The 26,560-nt window shown below is 37.7% G+C and overlaps 1 protein-coding gene across 7 annotated transcripts in view; it reads right to left on the reverse strand.

Moving 5' to 3' along the window:
* Positions 1 to 26,560, reverse strand: part of CNOT2 (CCR4-NOT transcription complex subunit 2) — a 140,631-nt gene that overhangs the window by 30,033 nt on the left and 84,038 nt on the right. For 5 of the 7 annotated variants that reach the window (XM_080659473.1, XM_080659471.1, XM_080659469.1 and 2 more), the window contains exons 3-4: positions 22,510 to 22,632; positions 6,781 to 6,847 (exon numbers count right to left, since the gene is read on the reverse strand). Coding sequence is in view for 4 of the 7 variants with exons in the window: in XM_080659471.1 (XP_080515597.1) it covers positions 6,781 to 6,847; positions 22,510 to 22,632 (190 nt within the window). In the remaining 3 variants the exon portion in view is untranslated. The remainder of the gene's footprint in view (positions 1 to 6,780; positions 6,848 to 22,509; positions 22,633 to 26,560) is intronic. The other 2 variants (XM_080659470.1, XM_080659474.1) reach the window with 1 other exon arrangement.

Here is a 26,560-nt window from a genome sequence, read left to right on the forward strand (position 1 = left end):
TGCCAGCCTCCCCTCATGGTGAGGGCTCGGGGACTGGGGGAGAGGGAGACAGTACATGCACTTCATGGTGACCCGTCGCCTGTTCAGCTGTGATGCCACCTAGCTCTTTATATATATATTAGGATACCAAATGTGACTTACAATCTTCTTCCAACTTTCTCAATCCTCTTCCCAGATCTCCCCCCTGAACCTTTTATCATAGCCTTCTCTTCACCTAGAATATTTTCCCTTTTATTACTTTACAGAGATACAAAAGACTATCCTCCTATTTAATAAAAGCCTAATATGCTAAGTGTCCAGTCATTCAACCAATCAAAGCATAATATGCTAATGATATGCTAAGGCTGCTCAAGTGCTCGCTATGATGTGCACTGACCACCAGGGGACAGACGCTCTGACTGGTAGATTAGCTTGCTGCTGAGGTCTGGCTGATCGGGACTGAGGGAGACGGGCCGGATACACCCTGAAGCCCTCCCACCGTCCCTCCCTGGCTGGCCAACCTCCTGTGTCCCTCCCTCGCTTGCACCCTCTCGCAACCTGGGACCCCTCAGGAGATGTTGGAGAGCCAGTTAGGGCCCAATCCCGCAGGCCAGGCTGAGGGACCCCACTGGTGCACGAATTCATGTACTGGGCCTCTAGTTAAAAAATAAAAACTGCTATAATTGAGGTGTTTACATGCAGTATATGTATGGTATGCTTGGATGTGTGTGAGAAGGACCACCAACTCAGACTAACTTGGTGGAAATGTTTCCTGGAGGAGACAGTACATGAATTAATTAATGAAAGAGACCTAGCCAGGTATTTGGTGGTGGTGATGAGGAGTCAGGGATAAAAATGTTACAAGAGTTCAGTCTGAGAGAACAGCAGATGTATGAAATGAGGACAAGTGATATGCCTGGAAGAGGAAGCTTATTTTTGCATCTTAGGATGTATGAGACAAGAAGCATAGATAGAGCTAACTGACTTTAGCATCTTCAACTATAAGAAGTTACTACTTTGTTAGCACTTACTGAGAGTTCCAGCAAGCAGCCTGCCACCGCCGCTCAACAGTCCCTAATCCCACCCCGCTGCCAGCCTCCCCTCATGGTGAGATATGTCAGCAGCCAGAACCCTACCTGTGGAACAAATGTGTGAAACTCCTATCTATACTTTGTACTCCTCCTCAAGCTAAGTTTCCATTATGAATTAGTGGCACACATTCACAAAGTAATACAGGTCTCAAACCTTAGAAACCATACTTGCTCCCTCTCTTTCACATCCCACCATCAAAAAATCATATTAGCTCTACCACCAAAATATCTGACACTTCTAAACACCTCCAACACTCATCCAAGTCATTCTATTTTTCTTGCCTGAACTACTACAGTAATAGTCTTATCTCCTCTCATGTCACTTGTTTCACCTCCACCCAGTCCGTTTTCTACACAGCAAAATGATCTTTTAAAACTGAAACTAGCCCTGGCCAGGCGGCTCAATTGGTTGGAGGGTTGCCCCATACACCTGAAGGTTTTAGGTCAGATTCCCAATCAGGGCACATGCCTGGGTTTCAGGTTCGATCCTCAATTGGGGCACGTTAGCGAGGAAACCATTTATGTTTCTCTCTCTCTCTGTCTCCCCCTACCCCCTCTCTCTCAAGTTAAAAATCAATTACATATCCTTGGGTAAGGATTAAACTTCAAAAAAAATTAAAAATTGAAGCTGTAAAATCTTTTTTTAAAAATATATTTTTATTGATTTCAAAGAGGAAAGGAGAGGGAGATAAAAACATCAATGATGAGAGAGAACCATTGATCAACGGCCTCCTGCATGCCCCCTACTGGGGATTGAGCCCGCAACCCGGGCATGTGCCCTTGATCGGAATTGAACCCAGGACCCTTTAGTCCATAGGCCGACACTCTATCCACTGAGCCAAACCAGCTAGGGCTTAAGCTGTAAAATCTTAAACGTAAAGATAAAATAAGATAGTCCAATGAAGTAATGGACTAGAAAAAAACAACCAGAAAATAGTTTTTTGTTTTTTGTTTTTTTTTGGGGGGGGGGAGGAGGGAACTGTATGCAATAGTTGTGTTCTTGTGCTTGAAAAGTAGCAAAGATACTGAATTTTGAAAATTGTACTTCTTAGCTGAAACCAATGTAACAGCCTAATGGGTTTACCTTGCCTTAATAAAATACAACACTCCCAAATATATCCCATTTTGTGGATGTTGTTCACACTACTCAAACAACCTTACACGTAGTCTCACAGATAGCCAATGTCAAAATGGCCTCAACTGTAAATCCTTTCTTGATCATTCTCCAATATATGTGATTACTCCTGACTTTGAAATATCCATTAAATTCTGTACTTCTTCCACTTGGTAGTAAAATAACATGTACAAATCCTACTGTATTACATGTAGGGACCGTATCTTGCTCATTGTTCAACAAACATTTACTGAGTGTCTGCCATGTAGAGTACTGAAGAAACAAAGGCAATGAAGACATGCAATAAACAAATGCATGTATGTACCACAGCAGTATGTACACTACATGAAGATGTCATAAAAGAGAATGATCTCTTCTACCACACATTTTAGTATCTAGGATGATGACATATATATATAGTAGGCATTCAGTGAGTATCTGGTTAAACTCAATTCCTATCTCCTTTTTGAAATGGTCCTTTCCACTGCAGCTTACTGTGCTTTCCTCTCCAAACTGTATGTCCACGCCATCCCTTTTAACCTATGTATTAGCACTTGTAGGCTGTTATTTAATAATTTATATATAAATATCAACTTCCCCATCTGTAATGTGCTTCTTGAGAGCAAGAACTCCCAGAGGATTCAGGTACCTGTTAAATGGTCCTCCAATTTCCTGAAGCTACCAAAATGTGTCACTTGCAATACTAATTGTCAATAGCATCATCTGAACCACCCTACTTGTGTTCTGGTTCTCCATAAATAAGGAGCCTTCACATAGGTGCTCTTAAAACAGGAGGCCCAAGAGATGTTGAAAGCATGAGACTAAGCTACTGCTCTCAAGCTAGGAGTTCAGATTCCAGAAAGACAAGTTTATTTCCTTTCCCAGCAACAGGTCTGGGTCCTCTGAAAATTCGAATACAAATGTGTATAATGGATTCATCCGGATAGCTCGTTTACCCAGGTGCCTTTAATATAACAGGCATATAGAAAGCACCCAGTAAATAGTAGTTTCTTAGTAAGTAAGGAAAAGTCACTCCAGCTATACTGCCACTTAATTTCAATGCACTGAATATCCAGGAGAAATTAATTTCCGGTTCCCTGTTCATTCCAATCTAGTAGACAGCTTCAGGAAGACCAGGCATTTTGAAACCTATAAAGTATACCTAAAATCTTATCAAAGAAGTAGAGAACATCATGCAATCTTGAATACAAGATTCTGTTTACTGGCTTCCATAATTATCATTTGCTGCAGAGTATTCATGAACTTCTGGATGAAAAGTTATTTGGATACAATCATTTTCTGGTACCCTATGTACCATGCAATCACTTCCACCCAAATCTGACAAAATATAAGTTTAAGCAGTTCTGTATCCATTCCAAGAAGAATTTCTTCCTTTGTTTAATCTCAGTGAGTCTCAGTTTTTGAGAGAGCACTCTTCCTTCTCCTCCTATAACCTCTCTCTAATCATTAGGAACACACACACACAAAGACAGCAGACCTCCATTTTAATGGCACAAATTCCTAGTGAACTTTGACAATCTTAATATAGACTCAATGGTGGTACTCAATACAACTGGGAGGCAAAAGAACTTTTAGCTATATCAAGACCAATGCAAATTACAATTAATTGCCATAAGACAAACATCAGTATTATACTCCCACCTACTTATTCCTTCTACTTCCTCATCCTTTATTAAGGTCAGCCCCTCAAGTTTTATCATTCTGACTTGATTATACTATTAAACCCTAGCCCTCAAACCCCACAGAGTAGCATCTGTTTTCCTCTCTAACAGGGTACGTGTTCAGACTACTTACCAGCTAAATTATTTGACTTGGTCCTGCTAACTGACAGAGACTGGGAATCCAGGCTCTGTCTTCTTTTACGATTTGTAGCTCCTAAATTTATATGCTGGAAAGAAATAATTGTACCCTGACTTGAAATACTTTAGTACCAATTGATCTAAGGTTCAATTTCTCTGTAGACTAATTAATGCCCACAATATCAGTTAAAGTGTGAGCCATGCATTAAAAATGCTGCTTCACCAATACTAAAGGAATATAGCCATTTAATATATTAACCTCCAGTGGGATATACATGTCATATGTGACTTGTTTTTAAACTAATAAGTACCTTAAAATACATTTTCTAATGAAAATAACTTTGCTCATTTATTAATTTTTGTATATCCTTAACAATCAGCACAATTATTTACGCAAATTAAAAAGTCAATAAATGTCCATCATAGCAATAAAATAACTATAATTAAAACCTAATCCATTCCACAGCTTAGCCCAATTACAATTTCACATTTGCAGGTTTAGAAAAATTAGATCAGAGTTTAAAATCCATATAACTGATTATGTTGTAAAATAATTGCCATTCTTCATAAAATAACCTTAGTTTCTCAAATGTAATTTTTCTCTAATCCATATCTACTTACTGCTGTGATAAATTGTGGACTTTAAAAAGAAAACAAAGTAAGTTTTTCACAGTTACTCTACAGATATAAAGGGTAGCTTTAAAATAACTAGGCATTTATTTCCATGGTAAGGGTTACCAAAAAGGTGAAAGTAGTATGTTTAATACTAAAACACAGGTTAAAAGAAAGAAATTACTAGCTAATGATATTCCCCCAACAACTATGATTAACACTTGTGGGTAAATAAGCAACACCTTTTCTATTATAAAAAGCTCTTTAAATATGTTCTCAATTTAGAGAAAACTGCTAACATCTATAAGTACTTAATAATATTACTTACTAATTATATATTAACAAAATTGTGTTTCACAGCAAAAGAGAAAGGCCACAAAGGAGGGAGAAAAAAGGAGATGTAAACTATATTTCTAACACAAACACTTCCCCCTAATAACCTTCAAAAGAAGTTTGAAGGGTCAAGTGGTATGATAACTATTCTGATACCTAAAAAAAACTTTGCCTTTTATTATATTGGAAAAGAGTTTAAAATCAAATAACTGATTTTTATTTGAAGCTAGTTAAGATACTTGGCCATCAGACTGTCTTCTCTATTATTATTCTGTAATCTATGCTGGGAACTTATATTCCTTTTAACAGTCCCCTCCCTCTCATTAACAGAAATAAGAGATCAGCAGTCTCTGACATTAACAGAGGTGATAAAATATTATTAATATATAACAGTTTGGAAAATTAATTTTTTAAAATAGGAAGATTTTATAGTTTAGAATTATAAATATTTTTGTGATAATAGCTAACATTTATTGAGCGCTTACTATGCGCCAGGCACTGTGCTAAGCGCTATAAGAGTATTACAATTATAATAATAAAAGCGTAATATGCAAATCGATCAAATGACCGAACAGCAGAACGACCATCGGACGACCTTCTGGATGCCCATGCTATGACACGCACTGGCGCCAGGCCAGCCAAGGCGAATGCAATGCGATTGGTCTGGGGGGGGGGGGGGGCATAGCCCCACGATCGCCCTGCAGAGGGAGGCCCAGGTCACCCTCTGCGGGATGATCGATGGGGGGACTCCACAATCGATTGCCCCAAAGAGGAAGGCCCAGACCACCAGCTGGCAGGGTGATCAATGGGGGGGGGGAGGGAGGGGGAGCGGGGGACCTCCGTGATCACCTCAAAGAGGGAGGCCCAGACCACCCTCTGTGCGGTGATGGATCGCGGAGCCCTGGCCGGGTGGGTGAGGCCTCCCTCTGCTGTGGTGGGTGTGCGCAGCCGGCCAGCAATTACCTTGCAGAGGGAGCCCCAGGCCAGCCAAGCGATCGCACCCCACATCTGTCGCCCACAGAGGGAGGCGACCAGTGGCAGGGGATGGGAGGGGCAGCGCCACACAGATGGCAAGGAGTGGCAGTGGCGGGGGTGGGGCCAGCTGCTGGAAGCCGGGGGGGGGGGGGGGGGGGGAGGGGGGGGAAAGGGAGGAAGGAAATCCCCGATAGGCCCTGATTGCCGGCCAGGCCTAGGGACCCTACCCGAGGGGTCCTGGATTGTGAGAGAGTGCAGGCTGGGCTGAGGGACAACCCCCCCACCCCGTGCATGAATTTCATGCACCAGGCTTCTAGTACTTAATAAGAAATAAATTCTTGTATATGGAAAATGCATTAAACTGTGAATCAAAAACATTGATTCTATACCTAGACTGAGCTAAAGTGAAAGAAGAAATATTTGCTAAACAAAGAGGACATCTGACAAACTGCTAAGTAAATGGGCTCACATTATTAAAAGGCCAAAAATCACAAACAACCTATAGTCAACTGACCAAACAAACAAAAAACCCTTTAACTTCCTCTAATTGAAAAAAGAATGGATGTCTAGTTTTAATTTGTTTAGCAAATTCTTCTTCAAAATTATTGCAAAAGAATATATAGATACAAAAGATGCAGAAATGAATTTTAATCTAACCTATATCCAAATAATAGCAAATTTTGAATTAGGTCTGATATAATGAGATTTTATTATATTAGTAAAATAAGAAAAACTGAAAATTAAATATCTTTCCTTTAAACCCTAGAACAAACCCACAAGGGCAGCACTGGTTGTTCTTTATTTGGTAGTTGTTTTTTTTCTTTAAAGTATTTCAGAATAAATACAAAATTCTTACTTTGTTGCCCGTATAAACTTGCCCCAAACTGAGACAGCTGACTTGATGTAGATGGTGATGCCAGCATCTAGAAACAAATTAATTATATTAGAGCATAAAGAAAGTACACAGAACAATGCATTTACATGTTACAAATCTGTACAATACATCATAATATGCGAGAGTCAAACACATTTCTCCTTCAGAAAAACAAAACATTATATAATAAATTCACAATTGGGTAAAATTAAACTGTGCAAATAAAATGAAATTTTTTATTACCATGAAAGTTTTTTCAAATTATTCTAAATGAAACTATAGCAGAAACATTATTTCACTTTAAAAGAAAACAAACTAGGTTAACAAAAATATGACAGTATCTCAAAAAGTCAGCCTCTATATTCATAAGTGAATTCTTAATTCTTAGATAATATATTAAGCTAAATTCTAAATTCAGTTTATTTAAATTAAAAATAAAATTACCTAAATAAAAAAGTTTTTTATTTTGTAAGGATAGTTCATGACTTGTATATACAAATTAATGATGTGTATCAAATTGGTAAGAAAAAAAATCTAACAAATATACATGCAACCATATAATAGATGGATATAACACAATACCAAAGGACAAATCAAAATACTTCCAAAAAATATATAGACATGGTATATAAGTGCATATTGTCTATTAGTGAGTGATGTGAATTTCATGGCACTACTACTAGTATTTAATGCCTTTTGGTTTATTGCATCATCCTTTTCCCCCCTAGTAGAATATTAATTCTCAAGGAACATGTTATATTGAATTTTTGTTTCCTCACAGACTACTACTATACTAGTAAATGGCCATGTTATGCATAGATACTTAAACTGAACAAATAAAAATGGTGCACAGGTAAGTACATGTTTGTGTATTCCCTGTCTTATATTAAGCAACCATCAAAATATCTTAATTAAATAATACATGGGCTATATCATCAAATGGATTATAATCTATTGAAGGAAGAAAATGAATTATACAAGTAATTATATTTTAAGGCACAGTGTGGCAAATGTTCTAAAGGAAGTATAAAGTATTACTAGAGGAAAATAATTCTAAACACTGGTTAGGTAACAGAAATGCTTTGTAGAAAGGTAACAACTCATGTGAATATAGATGAGTGATCTTCCACAGTGAGGATGTGATAAAAGTTAGTGACATGATCAGAATATAAAATAAGAAACATTAGTGACTGGATAATAGGATAATTAAGAAAAGGAGATAGGGTCAACCCCAATGCACACTGAGGCATAGGAAGATGGGAAATAAAAGACTATGTTGGGGCCAAATGTAAAGGGTCTTCTTAAATGGCATACAAAAATGGTTACCAACTAATAACGAGAAAAAATAGTATTAACCAAGAAAGCAAAACAATCAAACTGTGTTTGGGAAGATAATTCAAACCGCAAAAATGAGTGGAAATAGAAAATACTAAACTAGAACAGCAGAAGTGGGACTACAAAGAAGAGGCATTCTGGTTGTAGAAGCACAGTATTTGATGCTCTATTGAAATGGTTGAAGTACAGGGAAAAGGAGGTGGGTAAAGAATCACCAGACGGAGAACTATCAGAGGTCACTCTGGTTTCCAGTGAAGAATTGGGCTGACAATGGCCCGCCGGTTTGGCTCAGTGGATAGAGCATTGGCCCATGGACTAAAGGGTCCCAGGTTCGATTTTGGTCAAGGGCACATACCTTGATTGCAGGCTCGATCCCCAGCCTTGGTTGGGGTGCGTGCAGGAGGCAACCAATCAATATGTCTCTCACATAGATGTTTCTCTCTTTCTCTGTTCTTCCCCTACCCCCTTACACTCACTGTAAAAATTAATGGAAAAATATTCTCGGGTGAAGATTAACAAAAAAAGAATTGGGCTGACATTGACCACATTAGGAAAGCCAGAAGAAGAAATAGTTACAAAATAGAGCTTTAAAAGAACACATTTTATACTATTTTTATATCAAAATTCCGAGTTATTTTAATTATTCTAAAATTTAATAGTTTTTATACAACTGTAGTTTCAAACTAATTATACACATTAGACTCTTCTGAAGTAGAGCTGAGTTACATACTACTATAAAACAGCAGTATTTAAGTATAGTAACAAATTTTCTTTAAAAAGCATCGAACATTCTAAACATATCTTCTCAAATCCAGAGAGTATGCAATCTGAACAAACTGAAAAATTATGCATTTTATGCCTGATCAAGTCCTTTTGTTAGGTACAGTTGTCATGACTGTTACCACACAACTAAGAAATACTTTAAGTACATGAAAAGCTAATTTTTAAGTTGCAAGAACAATATCAAAGGACATGTATAATATACTAGGAAGCTTTAGTTGGCGATAGAAGGTAAAAGGCTTATATAAAATGCTTAAGAGTCATGATTTCTTGGTATCATTATAAAAGATATTTATAAAAGAAAATAGAGTACAGCTGCTTCCAAAGGCTTTAAATATAAGCTGTGGCCAACATGAATGAATGACTTAGAATAATCTGTCAGTGTAAACATTTTAGAATGAACCATTTAAAATTTTACTTTTCCTAGAAATTTATTTTTAGTGAGTACATAACTCCTAAGAACAGACACTTTAATCTATATTCTCACAAAGACTAAACTTCTACAAGTGAGTTATAGGTGTGCCAAGATATCAGCCTGCTCAACATTAGGAAACTAAGTAGGGAGGTACTGCATGAAGGTAGACATGGCATAACTTACTGGGCCAAGAACCTGAGACCAAGAGTAGTAGAATGATCCATTTAGCAGAGTGACATATTAAATATTATAATTTTCTCTATGTGTGAGTACATGAAAAAGGTTAGAAAATTCTGCTTTACAGGAATATGAAGTTTATTACATTTTCTTTCTTTTTAACAAAATATATTTTTATTGATTTCAGAGAGAAAGGGAGAAGGAGATAGAAACATCAATGATGAGAGAGAATCACTGATCAGCTGCCTCCTGCACGCCCCCTACTGGGGATCGAGCCCGCAACCCAGGCATGTGCCACTGACCGGAACCGAACCTGGGACCTTTCAGTCCACAGGTTGACACTCTATCCACTAAGCCTAATGGGGTAGGGCTAGTTTGTTACATTTTCAAAACAGTCACATAAAGCACTGATCAGCTATACAAAAACTAAAATGACTGCCTCAAAATGTGTCAAAAATGCAAATAATTTTTCATAAAATCAATCCCTAATGCTTTATTTTTAAACTCTGAAAGAATGATTCATGAAATATATCAGTGCTAAAAATAGATTTAAAACAATGAAGGAATGTGAATGGCATAGAAATCAATATATACACAGAAGCCTAATATGAAAAGTGAACCCTCAGTAGTTCGACTGACCGGGAGTTCAATGACTCACTATGATGTGCACTGACCACCAGGGGCAGCGCGGAATAAAGGGGCCCCGGCTGGCAGCCGGCAGCTGCTAGGGACCCTACCCATGCACAATTTCATGCACTGGGCCTATAGTATTATTTATAAGGTCAAAAAAATGCATAAGAAATGTACTCTGGCACAGCAGTAACTACAATGAACAAAACCCAGAAAATTTATATATTTTAAATTGCTGAAAGTTAACATAAAAATAAATTTCTTAAAAGATATAAAACTTTAGAAGATCAAGAGACACATTACAGTAGGGAATGCAGCATAAGTAGAAAGAGCCCAGCTTTGGAGTCAGAAAAAAATCTGGATTTGAATCCTGGTTCTGCAACTTACCTATGAAAGAGCCGAGTCTCTTTTTCCCTTCCTGTAGGATGGAAATAACACTGCATACCTCATAAAGATGAACTGAAGATTAAAGTGAAGATAAGGCATATAAGAAGTGCTCAATAAGTGGTAGGAGCAGCTGCTAATAATTTAGTCTTCCTCCCAAGGCAGGACTGTCATTAACAGCAGCCAGGAGTACCCAGCCTTTGGGGATATTTTTTAATAGCACCCTAAATTTATATTAATTTCTGGTTAAGAAGCTATAGAAAGAAGTCTGTCATCACAAATTCCAGTTAAAATAAGAAGAATTCGTGTTCTTAGAGAGAGAAATGATAGAAAAAGATCAAATGTCACAGAATGAGTAGAATGCTGAAACCAACAAGTAGGTTACTGTGTTCCTAATCTAAAATCATCAAATTATTATACTCTTCCTCATTTCTCAGTCTATATAATATACTGCAGTCAAACAACAAGAAAAACCAGGAAGCAATTAGAACTACTAATGTGATTCCAGTTATTTCCTTGACCAACAAAAAAGCTCCTTTATCTTTTAATATATACAATGTCAAAGAAATCAACAGATTAGAAACTATTTTTAAAATTATTTCCAGTTACTAGGTAAAACTGTTAAATTCACAACCAAAAAGAAGTCTAAAAATTTTTGTTTAAAAAATGTATGTTTGAAAACTTAATAATAGGCCAATTTGGCTCCTGCCAGCAATCCATAACAGCAAAGAAGTATTAATTTATTCTATACCACTTTTACTTTTCAATAGTGACCACCTCTCACAATTATTCTCTCCAATAAATGTATTTTCAATTACAAACCCTTTTAAGAAACATTAAAATCAGTTTGGTCAAGAAATTATTATCTACATTAAGAAATGACTTCAAAATACAACAAAAGTTTTGTTAAATAAAACTTTTCCAAACACAAAAGCAATTAAAAAATGAAGTTTTAAAGTATTTTTAAAAAGTCATTGTACAATAAATATACTTAAAGGTATGGTGATAATATAATATCGAGATAGTTATTATTCCAGGATAAAAACAATAAAGAAATATGATTTTCCCTCTATTATATCTACAAATAGAAAAAGAAACAAAGGAAAAGAAAGTTCTACTAGTAACTACAGATAAAATCTGAAGAACATTTTAAAATTAAAAATAGTGTGGTTAAAAAAGATGAAATCACTGAAGTCAGAATGAAGTCTAACAAACAAGCGCGCGCACACACACACACACACACACACACACACACACACACACTACGAAAAGATAATACATTAAAAAAGACCAAAAGAAGACAGGAACAAGACAGAAATATAAGTCATAGGACCTGATATCTTATGAATCAGATAACTAACAACAAATTATATGTTTACTAGATACTTCAAGTAATTTTGATTAAAACATTAAATTTTTTAAAAAGAACATTTAAAAAAGTATAATATAGCCAGGCTGATGTGGCTCAGCGGCAATTGAGCGTTGACCCAGGAACCAAGAGGTCACTGGTTCGATTCCCGGTCAGGGGTGGGGTGGGGGAGTGGTGCCAGGGCACGTGCCCAGGTTGCAGGCTTGTTCCCCAGTAGGGGGTGTGCAGGCAGAAGCTGATCAGTGATGTTTCATTATCATTGATGTTTCTATCTTTCTATCCCTCCCTTTCCCTTCCTCTCTTTCTAAAAATATCAATAGCCCTAGCTGGTTTGGCTCAATGGATAGAGCATCAGCGTGTGGACTGAAGGGTCTCAGGTTTGATTCTGGCCAAGGGCACATGCCTGGGTTGCAGGCTTGATCCCCAGGAGGGGGCATGCTGGAGGCAGCCAATCAATGATTCTCTCTCATCACTGATGTTTCTATCTCTCTCTCCCTCTCCCTTCCTCTCTAAAATCAATAAAATATATTTTAAAAAATAAAAAAATCAATAAAAACGTATTTTAAAAAGTATTAACATATGCTGAAATAGTTGATAATAATTGTCAAAATAATTCCATTAAACACTTAACATTCAAATTCTTTACTAAAAAAGGTATGAAAATAAACATTTTTATAATATACTATCTAAATTTTAGGTTAGAAGCAAAGTACAAATTTACAGAAAGGCATATGACTGATTCAAGGAATGTTCACATTTTTAAAGGCTCTTAATATGCATTGATAAACTATTTTCTACAAAGACTATCCTGTGTGAATTATACTTCTAAGGCATTTACTTCAATGCTCCCTCATAGATACTGGCTATTCTTCCACTAAAAGAGAAACAAACACCTTGCTAGTATGATAGGACTAATATAGTATTTTCTGAATATAAATTATTATTAGTAGGGTTTAACACTTTGTAACCATTTTGGTAGAAATACCAAAATTTAATAAACCTTGTATCATTTTAGCTCCTTTTGATAAGTAGGTTTTTATCTTTAAAATAGTCAGTTTGAAAATTATGTGAATGTCAATTAATGTAGAAGATTTTAAAACATTCCCTTCAAACAATTTGACATTTAATTCCAATTTCTTTAGAGTATAGTCTGATGTATTTACATTTAACTCTATCAGGTTATCACTTTCATAGAAAAATGACACACTTATATGCATGCATATTTTCTATTAAAAGTTTTAAAGGTGAGTTTCTAGTTTTTTTTAGGTAAATAATCATATTTCCTGTAAATAATGTTAATTTTGTTATTTTTCAATATCAACTTTCTTTCCCTTTCTTTAACAAAGACTCACTGAGAGCCTACTATGTCTTATAAGCATTATTTCAGCCTCTAAGAACACAGCAGTAAACTAGACAGGGAAAGTCTTTGCCTGTGTTAAACTTAAAATTCTAGTGGAGTAGACAGGATAATAAACAGTTAATAAATATGTACTTTCAGGTAGAGATAGGTGCTATGATTGTTAAAATGCAGGAAAGAATTTAGAAAGATACAGTGGACATAGTACTGATAATATACAAAAGTCTGCTTAGGAAGAGTGATCAGAGAGGTCTCTCAGATATATTTTAGCAGATACATGGATGTAGGGTAGGAAGACAGAGAGAACCATGTGAAGATCTGAAAAGTGAAAGTGCAAAGTGCTAAGGTCCTGAAATAGAAAGAATTCAATGAGAACAGCCAGCATGACTTCAGTATGTAGTTAAATACTAGTCATGAGGATGACCATATAATGGTGATAGAATGTATCCTTATTTTATACCAGATTTTAATGAAATATTATTAATTGGCCTGAGAGAAAGCATACTTGCCATAACTGCTGTAGGCTAACACTAATATGAAAGCTAGGTATGGGTTCAAAATGGTTGCTGTTTGTCAAAATAAGGAAGTAGCCTACTCTTTATCAGTTTTAAGAGTTTTTAAAAATATGGACTAGGTGTCACATTTTTATGCCCTTATACAGCATATATTAAAACAAGGGAGAAGAGGTTCCTGTAAATTTGTCTTCTACAATGATTACACTTAAGAATCATCAAATGAGTGCAAAGACTCAGACAAGAAAAAATGTTAGCAATTAAAATACAAATATGTATATTTAAAATTCTAAGTTGATTAGATTTTATTACCCCCAGAGTTGTCTATTTCATGTCTATAAGTCCCCATAAAGAAAATAATTATAATGAAAAACAAATCAAATCCATATCTGCCTATGATTTAATCTTTGAGAACATTTAAGTAACATATCTGTAATATTTAACAAAACTACTTCTGTATTTCAAAACAGCAAATTCAGCATTCTATAGGAAGACACAATCCATACAGGAACATCCTATATAATAAGGAGGTAATATGCAAATTGACCATCACACCCTCACAAGATGGCTGCCTAGGACCAGGCCGGCAAGGAGGTAAGGGATGACCAAATGACCGAACAAGCAGGCTGTGTGGGGCGACCAGGCCGGCAGGGGGGTTTGTGAGGGACAACCAAACAACTGAACAAGCAGGCTGCGTGGGGTGACCAGGCCAGCAGAGGGGGCAGTTGGGGGTGACCAGGCCAGTGGGGGGGGGGGGGAGGAGATGCAGTAGGGGGTGACCAGGCTGGCAGGAGGGGCAGTTGGGGGCGATTAGGCCTAAACCGGCAGTCGGACATCTCCCAAGGGGTCCCAGATTAGAGAGGATGCAGGTAGGTCTGAGGGGATCCCCCCCATGCACGAATTTTGTGCATTGGGCCTCTAGTCCTAATATATAAAAACCCTGGGTCCATCACATCCACAATGACCGAAGGCTCGACCAACGGGAAGTCAGTCCTGCAGTCAGCGCTGGGTTGCTGTGGCGACCCAGCACTGGCTGCTGCAGCTGCAGGCGTGGTGACCTAGCACTGACTGCTGAGGGGGCTGTGAATCAGGCCTGGAGAGAGGCCTGAAGAGAGAAGCAGGGTCTGATCCATAGCCTCTGTGGCAGCTGTTGATCAGCACTTGCCTCTCTCTCCCTGGGCCTGGCCAGCAGCCATGCCTCCATTTCTCTCCAAGCCTTCACCAGGGCTGCTGATCAGCCCCGCTTTTCTGATCAGGCCCCGTTGATAGGCCCAGAGACGCTGAATGGCATAGAAATTGACCTATCAGAACCAAATCTGGGTGAAGTGTGAGGAGCCAATGGCTGCCCAGGAGGCGGAGCTTTTGACACTGACTGGCATAGAAACTGACCAATCAGAACCAAATCTGGGTGAAGTGTGAGGAGCCAATGGCTGCCTAGGAGGCAGAGCTTTTGACACTGACTGGCATAGAAACTGACCAATCAGAACCAAATTGGCCGGCAGAGGAGGGCAGTTGGGGACAAAATCAGGCCGGCAGGGGAGCGCTGTTGGGGGCGAGATCAGGCTGGCAGGAGAGGGCCATTGGGGGTGAGATTAGGTCAGCAGGGGAGGGCAGCTGGAGGCAAGATCAGGCAGGCAGGGGAGGGCAGTTGCGGGCGAGATCAGGCCAGCAGGGGAGGGCAGTTGGGGACAACCAGGCCAGCAGGGGAGGGCAGTTGGGGCGAGATCAGGCCAGCAGGGGAGGGAAGTTAGGGGCAATCAGGCAGGCAGGCAGAGAGGTTAGAGGTGATCAGGCGGGTAGGCAGAGGGGTTAGGGGCAATCAGGCAGGCAGGCAGAGGCAGTTGAGCGGTTAGGAGCCAGCGGTCCCAGATTGTCAGAGTGATGTCCGACTGCCGGTTTAGGCTGGGCCAAGGGAACCCCCCTCTGTGCACGAATTTCATGCACCAGGCCACTAGTCTTTAAATAAAAGGTCTTGGAAAATAAGAAGTAACAACTACTTAGCAATTTAATTAGCAAATAATCTCATAAGAACAGTGTCATATATACTTCTACAATCATGTATATAACAAAAAAAGTTACACTTTATGATCTATGAATAGTGTAAATCAGGAAATTGGTTGTTTTTGTTGTTGTTGGTTTTTTTAATAATTGGCTTAAAGATTCCCTCAACCACTAGCCAGTTACAAATGAAAATTATTTTCTCACTGTTCCCAGAGAGAAAAAAATTACATAATTATCCATCATTTATTTAGTATTTAAAATTTTTCTTCAAAAGTTTTATAAAAGACAAAATAATAATTATTTGCAGATGATACATAAAACCTAAAAAACCCAAGAGAATCAAACAATAATATTATTCATATATATCATTCCATGGCAAATTTATTTAATATTTACTACCTGTCTTCTAAAAGTTTTGCATACAGTTATTCATTCAATCCTTATAACTACTCATGAGTCATATATTATTTCTAGTTTATAGATGAGAAAACAGACACACACAGAGACTAACTTGCCCAAGTACTACTTACACATAGCTAGTAAATCATGTGGTTGAGATACAAACTCATATAGTAGGATTTCTAAAGTCCACATCCCCAATCAACAAAAACTAATAAAAGACTTTGTAAGGTAGTAAGTTATAAATATATACACAATCAAACTATTCTATATAACAGTAAAAACCAATCAGAAAAATACAATAAAAATAACCACTATAAAACCTACGTATTAAAAGTTATAAAAAACAGGAACAAAAAACAGACATATTCTTCTGAAGAAGATACTAGTAAACATCAGTATAAATGTGCAATAGTCAAAATCATTTTTATAACTGATAGGAAAGACCTTACCTAAGATGTGAAAATTGTCTATAAACTACAACTATGTTGTAGTTCTGCCATAGAATCAATATGATAAACAGAATGAAAGAGTTTAGTAACAGGTCCAAGAGTACATCAAACATTAGAATATAATATGGAAGAAATTTCAATTAGCCATTAATGAATGGTCTAACCCAGAGTAGGCCAAATTACTGAACACAGGCTAAATCTAGCATATTGCATATACTTGGAGAGTGCAAGAACCAAGAATGTTTTAAAAAATATTTTTAAGGGAGAGATCCAAGATGGCAGCGTAGATAAACACCTAAACTGCTGCCTCGCACAACAATTTCAAAACTACAACTAAAAGACAAAACGTCTATCACCCAGAACCACGGGAAAGCTGGCTGAGTGGAAGTTCTACAACTAGAAGAAAAGAGCAAACAGCATTGAGGGGTGCACAAGCGCTGAAAAGCTGAGGTACGGAGACGGGTGAATCGGGCTGGCAACGGGTGACTGGGAGCGCTGCTGTTTTCAACCCGAAGGGAGATAAGCTCCCGATTACTCCAAACTCGTTTCTGGGGAGACGCGGGGGACCCAAACTCCTACGGGGAGAAGCTGGACTGTCTGCTGTGGGGTCTGAAAGTGAGGGAGGCTTGCTTGCAGGGCTGCGCGCAGGAACAATTGATTATTGTGCTGGGGCACGGGACACGGGGACAGGGTCGGAGCTGCAGAGCCGCAGAGCCGGCTTACTGGCAGCCATCGCTGTTTGCCACGCCCTAGCCTAGTCACGCCCTGAGACCCCGCCCCGCACAATCTACGAACCTACCCAAGCTCCAAGCAGCGGCTTTAGCATATGAATGGCCTGCCCTATCCCAGCTTAACCTAGCAAACTTGCAGCTTGGGTCAGACAGCTCCAAAACCTCCAAACCCCAAGCAAAGAGGAGAAAACTGTAGTTCTCGCTGTAGCTCCTGCTGGGTGGCCTCAGACAGTAGCTGACCTGCACCCCATTGGAGATCCAGAAGCCAGTGTACCTAGTGGTCAGTGTGAGACACCAGATTTCAACTCCTCACATCCATAAGTGATACATTCAAGAGGCAGACTCAGTGAGCACCAAAGCCCCACTGAAACAAGTCCTGCACCATAAGCGTGTCTCCAGCTCAGCAGTTCTTCCATTATAGACACAGCGGGTCCTCACAGCCAATTGGCCTGGAGGTCAATTCCTCCCAGTGTACCAACAGCAATCAAGGCTTAACTACAACAAGACTTTGCACTCAGCCCACAAAGGGGTGTGCCAAAGGCATCCACCTCAGGTGATTGGGGAGGCTGAGCTACTGGCCCCTATAGGTCACCTACCACACAAAGCCACTCCATCAACACAAGGAAGCAGCAAAATGCAGAGACAAAGAAACAAGTCACGAATGAGAGAAATGGAGGAAAGCAAACTAATGGACAACATAGAGTTCAGAACCACATTTATAAGGTTACTCAAGAATCTTCTAAAAACCGCCGAGAAACTTGATGAGACCTCTGAGGAGCTTAGTGAGACCTTCAAGGACCTTAATGAGAATGCCAAAAAAATGGAAAAGGAACAGTCAGAAATTAAGCATACACTGTCTGAAATAAAGAATATACAGAAACTCAACTGTAGATCAACGTACCCCAAGAATCAAACCAAAGATCTGAAATATGAGGAAACAAAAAACACCCAACCAGAAAAACAAAAAGAAAAAATCCAAAAATATGAAGATAGTGTAAGGAGCCTCTGGGACAACTTTAAGCGTACCAACATCCGAATTTTTGGGGTGCCAGAAGAAGAGAAAGAGCAAAATATTGAAAACCTATTAGAAGAAATAATGACAGAAAACTTTCCCTAGCTGGTGAAAGAAATAGACTTACAAGTTCAGGAAGCACAAAGAACCCCATACAAGAGGAATCCAAAGAGGACCACACCAAGACACAGCATAATTAAAATGCCAAGGGCAAAAGACAAAGAGAGAATCTTGAAAGCAGCAAGAGAAAAACGCTTAGTTACCTACAAGGGAGCACCCATACGACTGTCAGCTGATTTCTCGGCAGAAACTATGCAGGCCAGAAGGGAGTGGCAAGAAATATTCAAAGTGATAAACAGCAAGAACCTACAACCAAGATTACTCTACCCAGCAAAGCTATCATTCAGAGTTGAAGGTCAGATAAAGAGCTTCACAGACAAGAAAAAGCTAAAGGAGTTCATCACCACCAAACCATGATTACATGAAATGCTGAAGGGTGTTCTTTAAGAAGAGGAAGAAGAAGAAAAAGGTAAAGATTTGAACAACAAAATGACATCAAATATATACCTACCAACAAGTGAATCTAAAAATCAAGTGAATAAAAAATCTGAAGAACAGAATGGACTGGTGAATATAATAGAATCAGGGACATAGAAAGGGAGTGAACTGATAATTCTCAGGGGGGAGGGGGTGTGAGGGGTGCGGGAAGAGACTGGACAAAAAGCTTACACCTATGGATGAAGACAGTGGCGGGGGGTAAGGGCATGGGGTGGGGTGGGGAATCAATTGGAGGGGAGCTAGGGGGCAAAAAAGAGGAACACCTGTAATAATCTGAACAATAAAGATTTATTTAAAAAATATTTTTAAGTTTTATAAATACCTACTTAATATCATTTAGTTACTCTCTTGGCACGTAAAACCTTAAATATTTACTATCTGGTCATTTATGGAAAAGTTTTCTGACTGGTGAGCTAATTATACATGGTGTAGGGACAACTGGATATTCAGAGTATGGGGGAATCTGGCACCATAAAAGGCACACCTTAAACCAAAATACATTTCTAATGAACATAAGTTATATGTGAAAAATGAAGTACAAAAGTACTAAAAGTCTAAGTATGATCTCAAAAACATAAACAATAAAAAAAGACTGATGAACAAATTCAGTAAAAAAGAAAAATACTTTATATTTAAAAACTATAAAGAAAGCAAAATACTGAGAAAACATTTGTAACAAGTGACAATTTTCTTAATCTTATATATAGAAAACACCAACAAATAAGACATAATCTCAACAGAGAAATAGAAAATAGCACAAAAATAGGTAGTCCACAAAGGAAAAAATACTAATGGCTGATAACTATATGGAAAAGACACATCACTCTATGTGTGTGCATGTGTATAAGTTTAGCAACATTTTACTGTACATTAAAACAGGAAGTTTCTTTTGTCTATTGGCAAAGATGTAAAGGTAACAGCTGGTATTCTTGAGGGCATAGAGTGCTGATGAAAGCAAAAACTGCTGTAAGCTTTCTTTTTTTAAAAAAAATATATTTCTTTATTGATTTCAGAGAGGAAGGGAGAGGGATAGAGATAGAAATATCAATGATGAGAGAGAATCATTGATCGTCTGCCTCCTGCACACCCCATATTGGGGATGGAGCCCACAACTTGGGCACATGCCCTTGGCTGGAACTGAACCCGGGACCCTTCAGTCCGCAGGCCGACGCTCCATCCACTGAGCCAAACCGGCCAGAGCTGCTGCAAGCTTTCAAATAGAAAATATGTCAGTATGTCCCAAAGATTTAAATAACATTTTTAAAATAAAAATATTTAAAGTATAAAATTAAAATTTTATTAATAAATTATTCCCAACTATCAATACTATGGGTAACTTTTCTTTCTCCCATGAATATTTTCTAAAATTTCCTGTACTATTTTATAATTAAGAAAGTATCAGCAACACCAAAAATGTATAAGTAGCTATATATATATAAAATTTCTATTTTACAGAAAGAAAACTGAGGCTTGGAGAAATTCTTGCTAATAGACAAAGGCAAGACCCAAACACATACCTTTACTGCTTTAGAGCCCCAATTCTTAATCCCTATGTCTTATTACCTTCTTAATTAATTAATAAAAGAGTTTTATGAATCAATTTATTCTGTGTTATTTCTGTGACAACTGGACTGGAATACTAACTAATGTATGTGAATATGAGAGTGGATGTAAATAATTCTGACTAAAAAACTTTGCTCTCTAGAAGACAGACATCTCTAGCGTTCATTCTGTTCACATATCTTATTTCCGAATCAGTTTGAAAGTTTCACATCTTCCTAAGTGTAAGAAATGCTTTTCATCAATAAGTAACATTCCACTGCCATTTTCCTATCAAAACTTAACTTTTGCTATAATCACAGTAAAACAACTAATTAGTTTTATAGTTTCTGCAGCATTGCTACCAGAAAGACATCCCAAATTCTTTAACTCTAGATCAATATCTAAATATAGCAACTTACGTAAAATACAATTCCATTGTAATGTATAGCAAATAATTAGAGCACTAACATAACAAAATATTGTTCACACTAAGTATAAAGAAAACCACCATACACATAATTTGAAAAGAACCCTAATAATGCAACTGATAGTTTGTTGCCAAAATGACACAATTTTCAAATATACAGGGGCGAAATCTTAAGAGCCCACTGAAATCCTAACTTAACCTAGTTAGTAAGGCCAAATTGTGAAATTCTAAAAGACACAGGAATAAATTTTAATGAAAAAAAAATTTGTTACATAATCTTAGAATTTTATAACTGTTTAAAACACCACTAAGAATCTTATTAGCTTAACAACTAGAGTAATTAGAAAGAGTGAGAGAGAAAAAAATTAGGAACAGCAAATTTGTAAAGGAAAAAAGAAAAGTACAAAGTAGAAGAACGCAACTGGTTTTTCTAATTATTTAGGTTCTCCTATTATGCTGGTGGTGGTGGTGAGGGGAGGAGGGGATCAATACCCAGTGGGGACCACTGATTGCATGGCATTTGCACATTCTCCCCATGTCTGTGTGGGTTTTCTCTAGGTACTCTACTCTGGCTTTCTCCCATGTCCCAAAGATATTGTTAGGTTCAATGGCATGTTTCAAGTGTCCCAGTCTGAGTGAGTGTGGATGAGTGTGTTTATGAGGGACAATGCAGAGGTGTCCTGTCCAGGGTTGGGTCCTGCCTTACATCGAGCTACAAACAGGATGGAAAATAATTCTCTTAATTGTTTTTATTAATCTTTCTTAAATGTATATATAGCTCATGTTTATTTCAATGTTTAATATTAGATGTGTTTTGGGGATTTTAGAAGTATGATGATGTTTTTGTGATCAAATATGACTTAGGAGCTTAACTCTTGTTTATGTTAATTAGCCTATTGTAAAATTGGTTTCATTACATATCATTTTGCTTAAAGTTGCAGTTTCCAAGAACCTATTGATGATGTTAAGTGAGGATTTACTATACGGTGTATAATTTAAAGTAGTTTACCAGAATTTGAAAATAACAACTGAGTTCATTTAAAATATTTTATCCATTGGCTAATTATGACTTGGCTATGTCCTAAATCCTTTCATTCCAAATGGGAATATTGAACTATTAGCCTTCCAAAGCATTTAATTCACACTTCTATATGATCTTCCATAATTTGAATATAGTTCTTCAAATAATTTTCTATTATTGCATCCCCACAATTGAACAATGGAATAAAGCTGTTTCTGAGGCCTAGGATTATAGCTAGATTACAAAGCAAAGGTAAAGTTTCATTGAGGCCTGTCATTATAGGTTGAAATCTGTGCAAATCTTTCTATTCGATATGTGTGTTTCAACACAAGTCACTTCACAAATTAAAAAAAAAAAAAAAAATCGATCTTAAAGCAATACCATGCTTAGCCCATGTCTTTGAATACTTCCTACCACAGCATTACCATATCCCAACTTGAGAATCAAAGAACATTTTGTCTCTCATTAGAATGTAACTTATCCCTGGGCCTAGATATGTGCCTAAAAGATAGTCATTCAACCAATGATGGTACACTGCAGTTCATATACCACTATTCAGGAACCAGAAAGAGACAGACTAAGTAAACACAATGTAACTGATTAACTTACATCTTTTTCTGACCGATGTGGAAACATAGAAGACTGGCTGTAGTACATATTCTCGTCATGGTAGTCACTGTCGACCCCCTCTACAAACTTCTTTCTTGAAGCACCAAACATGCTGTTTGTCACCTAAACAAAAATATTGCTTTTATCAAGAATAATATTTTGGAAAATGTCAAACTTTACCTTACTCTTATGTGGAACCAGAAAATGAAGGGAGCATTGCTAAGATGAAGAACAGATCAACTAAGGGCTTCTGGAACACATTAGATTAGTGGTTCCCAACGTGGGGCACATGCCCCACAGGGGGGCAATTTGATTTTTAAGGGGGCAATTTGAAAATGAGTTATTAACAGTGAATTTTTTTGCATTTCTTATGGTTCTAGGGGCCTCATATACAGTATATAAATATATATTGACATATTTATGCATTTCAGTTCTCTATGTTTTGAAACTCTATTTGCTATTTTTTCATATCACTTCATATTATTTTAAACAATTTCTTAGTGATTTCTTCCTCAGTCCTTCAACTGTCTTTCATGGATGCTATGTTCTTTGGAAGCTTTAGACCAAGTTAATGGCCTTTTAGGCTTCCTCCACGTGAATAGGAGCTCACTTTTTGAATAATAAGAATTATATATCACGGGGGGGGGGGGGGGGCGGCATCAGGATTTTAGAGATGCTTAGGTGGGGCATGGCCAAAAAAAGGTTGGGAACCACTGTGTTAGACATATAAATCTGACTATAACAATATAGTACTTAATGTTTATTTCCAGGCCCTAAAAATAAGAGGAGAAATGTAAAGCCTGTCTTATATGAAAATTCCACTTAAAAGAAATAAATGTCACTTATTCTTGGAAAACAAAAAAAAGCAACCCCAAGTATAATTTCCTCATACATACATTTTTTTGAAATTAAGTTTGGGTTTAAGTGTTCAAATCTTCACACGCCTCTTCAGTAGTAGTGTCTTTGTAAATACTATAATTACTGATTAAATTATCTGTTTTCCAGAGCACATGATATTCACTTACAATATAAGTTTATTAAGATACTAGAGGCCTGGTGCATGAAATTCATGCACGGAGGGGGGGCGGAGCAGGGGTGTTCCTCACCCTGGCCTGCATCTTCTCCAATCAGGGATCCCTCGAGGGATGACATCCCTCTCACAATCTGGGACTGCTGGCTCCTAACCGCTCACCTGCCTGCCTGCCTGGTCATCTGTAACCCTTCTACCTGCCAGCCTGATCGGCCCTAACCACCCTCCCCTGCTGGCCTGATTGCCCCTAACTGCCCTCCCCTGCTGGCCTGATCGCCCCTAACTGCCCTCCCCTGCTGGCCTGATTGCCCCTAACCGCCTCTGCCTCCGCCACTGGGGCTTTGTCTGGAAGGAGGACTGGACGGCCAGAAGATGTCAGGTCCATCGGTCTAATTAGCATATTACCCTTTTATTAGTATAGATCAGGGGTGGGCAAACTTTTTGACTCGAGGGCCACAATGGGTTCTTAAACTGGACCGGAGGGCCGGAACAAAAGCATGGATGGAGTGTTTGTGTGAACTAATATAAATTCAAAGTAAAGGAGCAGAGGGGAGAGCAAGAGAACGCTCCGCTCTTTCGGCTCCGCGGGCCGGATAGAACAGCCTAACGGGCCGGATCCGGCCCGCGGGCTGTAGTTTGCCCACGGCTGGTATAGATAGTACTGCTGAGTCAGTATTCAATGGCACACAGGGAGTTTTATCTGAAGCTACAGTACCCACTCATATAATATTATAGGATAATTTTTTCATTCATCATCCTGGTGTAAATTTATATCCTCCATTACATAACCTGCTTACTCTTTTGCTTTTTAAGTCTTTACCACATCCAACACTAGCAATTTTGAACCAAAACCAAAATAAAAAAATTACTAAATCTGTGCTAATTTTTACGTATTTCCAAAAGCTATCAATTGAGGTTATTTAAGATCAATGTGTAAACTGCAATGTCACAATAGGAGAGATATATAAAGACCTGAATACATGGTAACCACATCTTTCCATAAAAATTTTGGAGGAAAGCATCAAATTTGATACTTTTCTTGTACAATTATGAATAAAGGTATTTTCTTCAACTATAAACAAGAAATGAACAATTTCTTTTAGTTCTAATTTCAAAACGAAACACTGTAGTTACTATTATTTATCAGTAGATATGGTGAACTAATATGATGCAGACTTTAAAAGCAAGTTGATGTGCAAGTTTGTTGAAAGCATCCATGCTACTTAATAATTGCTTTATATCTTAAGTTCGCTGTTAAAATTGTAGAAAACTCAAATATTTATTCTTCCTGTTGAAGTCTGAGAAAAAGCTATTTAATTAACTATCAACAATAGTGAAACACAGCTTAACCATTGCTTTGCTATATGTTTTTGGGCTATTAATCTCTAGGTATGAAATACAGAAAGATATTTTTAAAGGGTCTATTAATTTGTTAGAACATACTTAATCTTCTTTGGGCAGTGGACTCCCTTGGTGAATCTCATGAAAGCTCTTCCATAATTCTGAATGTAATTTCAGGGATTAGGATTCCATATGCCTATCTCTATTCCCCTAAGTAGTCACTAACAAAAAGGAAAGCACTTCATAATCTACAAATTAAGGTACTTTACATATGAGATTTTAAATGCTTGTTTTGTAAAAGTTAAGGATATATTTAATTCTTTTTAAAGGACCTTTAGTATTGAGTTCTATTTCTAAGAAATAACACATGAGAAAAGGCACAGAACTTACAGAATTCAATAAAATTCTGTGAGAGTACCAGCATATCTCTCTTCATACTTAACACCCATAAATTAACTCAAATAGATACAAATTAAACTCTTCTTTTGACAATTTTTGTATAACATTTATCTTCAAAACCAATTACAGATTTCTAGAATTCCAAAACTGAAGTTAATTGTACAGAATAAAAAACTTCATGCTAATACTGTGCAAAGGTTTTACTGTTTTGAAAGCAAAACTAAACATATGAAGTGCCCCATACAAAGGAAAATGTTCCTTTTCCATAAATACCAGATTTCCCCATATTCAGTGTGTGTGTGTTCCTGTGTGCCAGAAAGAAACACAAATACGTAGAAATTCATATTTGTTTTATGTGCTAAACCACACATCAGTGAAAATGCTAATTATTCTTACAAAACTTATGCCAAAAAAAGAGAGGTAAAAGTGTAATAATACTCTGCCTCTCCAAATTCAAGCCCAAGTCCAGAGATGTGTACGGAGATGAAACAAAGAATTTTCTAATCCATGGCAAAATCAAAAAGAAAGGGGGAAAAAGACAACATAGTAAGGTTTTTATAAAAGCCAGTTTGTTTTTAAATGGCCTGTCCTTTATTCCACACAGAATAATGAAATGGAGTAGGAAAGTTTTTAGAATAACCAGGAAGGGTGGAACTGGGAAGATAATCAAGCAGAGAAGTAAGGGAACCAACTAGGCAGACCCATAGGAAGAGCATTCAATAAAGAGGAAACAGCAAGATCCTCAGTGTTGTGACTGAAGCAGCATGAACTTAGTGGAAAATGATAGGAAATAAAGTCAGATATACTGATGAGGGCCAGATCATGTTGTGCCTGACAGGCCTGAGAGACAATGGATTTTATTCTATGGGAGGTGGGAAAGCAAGAGAGGGTTTTTGGGCCCTCAACAGGTGGCTCAGCAGGTTGAAGCATCATTTCGTGCACCAAAAGGTTTTGGTTTTGATTCCTAGTCAGGGCATATGGGAGGCAACCAATTGATATATATATATATATATATATCTCTCTCATCAATAAAATCATCCTCAGGTGAGGGTTAAAAAGAGCGGGAGATGGTTTGGGGGCAGTTTAAGGTTGACATAATTTGGCATATAAATGTTCTTAAATGCCTGGAAGCTACTCTGTAAGAATTAAACAAAAGAGGGGACAAGAATAGAAGCAGGAAAACAGGTTGATAAGAAATGGTGGCTCAGACGGTAGTGGCAGTGGTAGAAGTGATTAAAGGATATATTTTGAGGAAGAGCTGATACTAATAAACAGATGGAT

This window comes from Plecotus auritus (genome assembly GCF_963455305.1).
Source record: "Plecotus auritus genome assembly, chromosome: 3".
In the NCBI taxonomy this organism is placed as follows: domain Eukaryota; kingdom Metazoa; phylum Chordata; class Mammalia; order Chiroptera; family Vespertilionidae; genus Plecotus; species Plecotus auritus.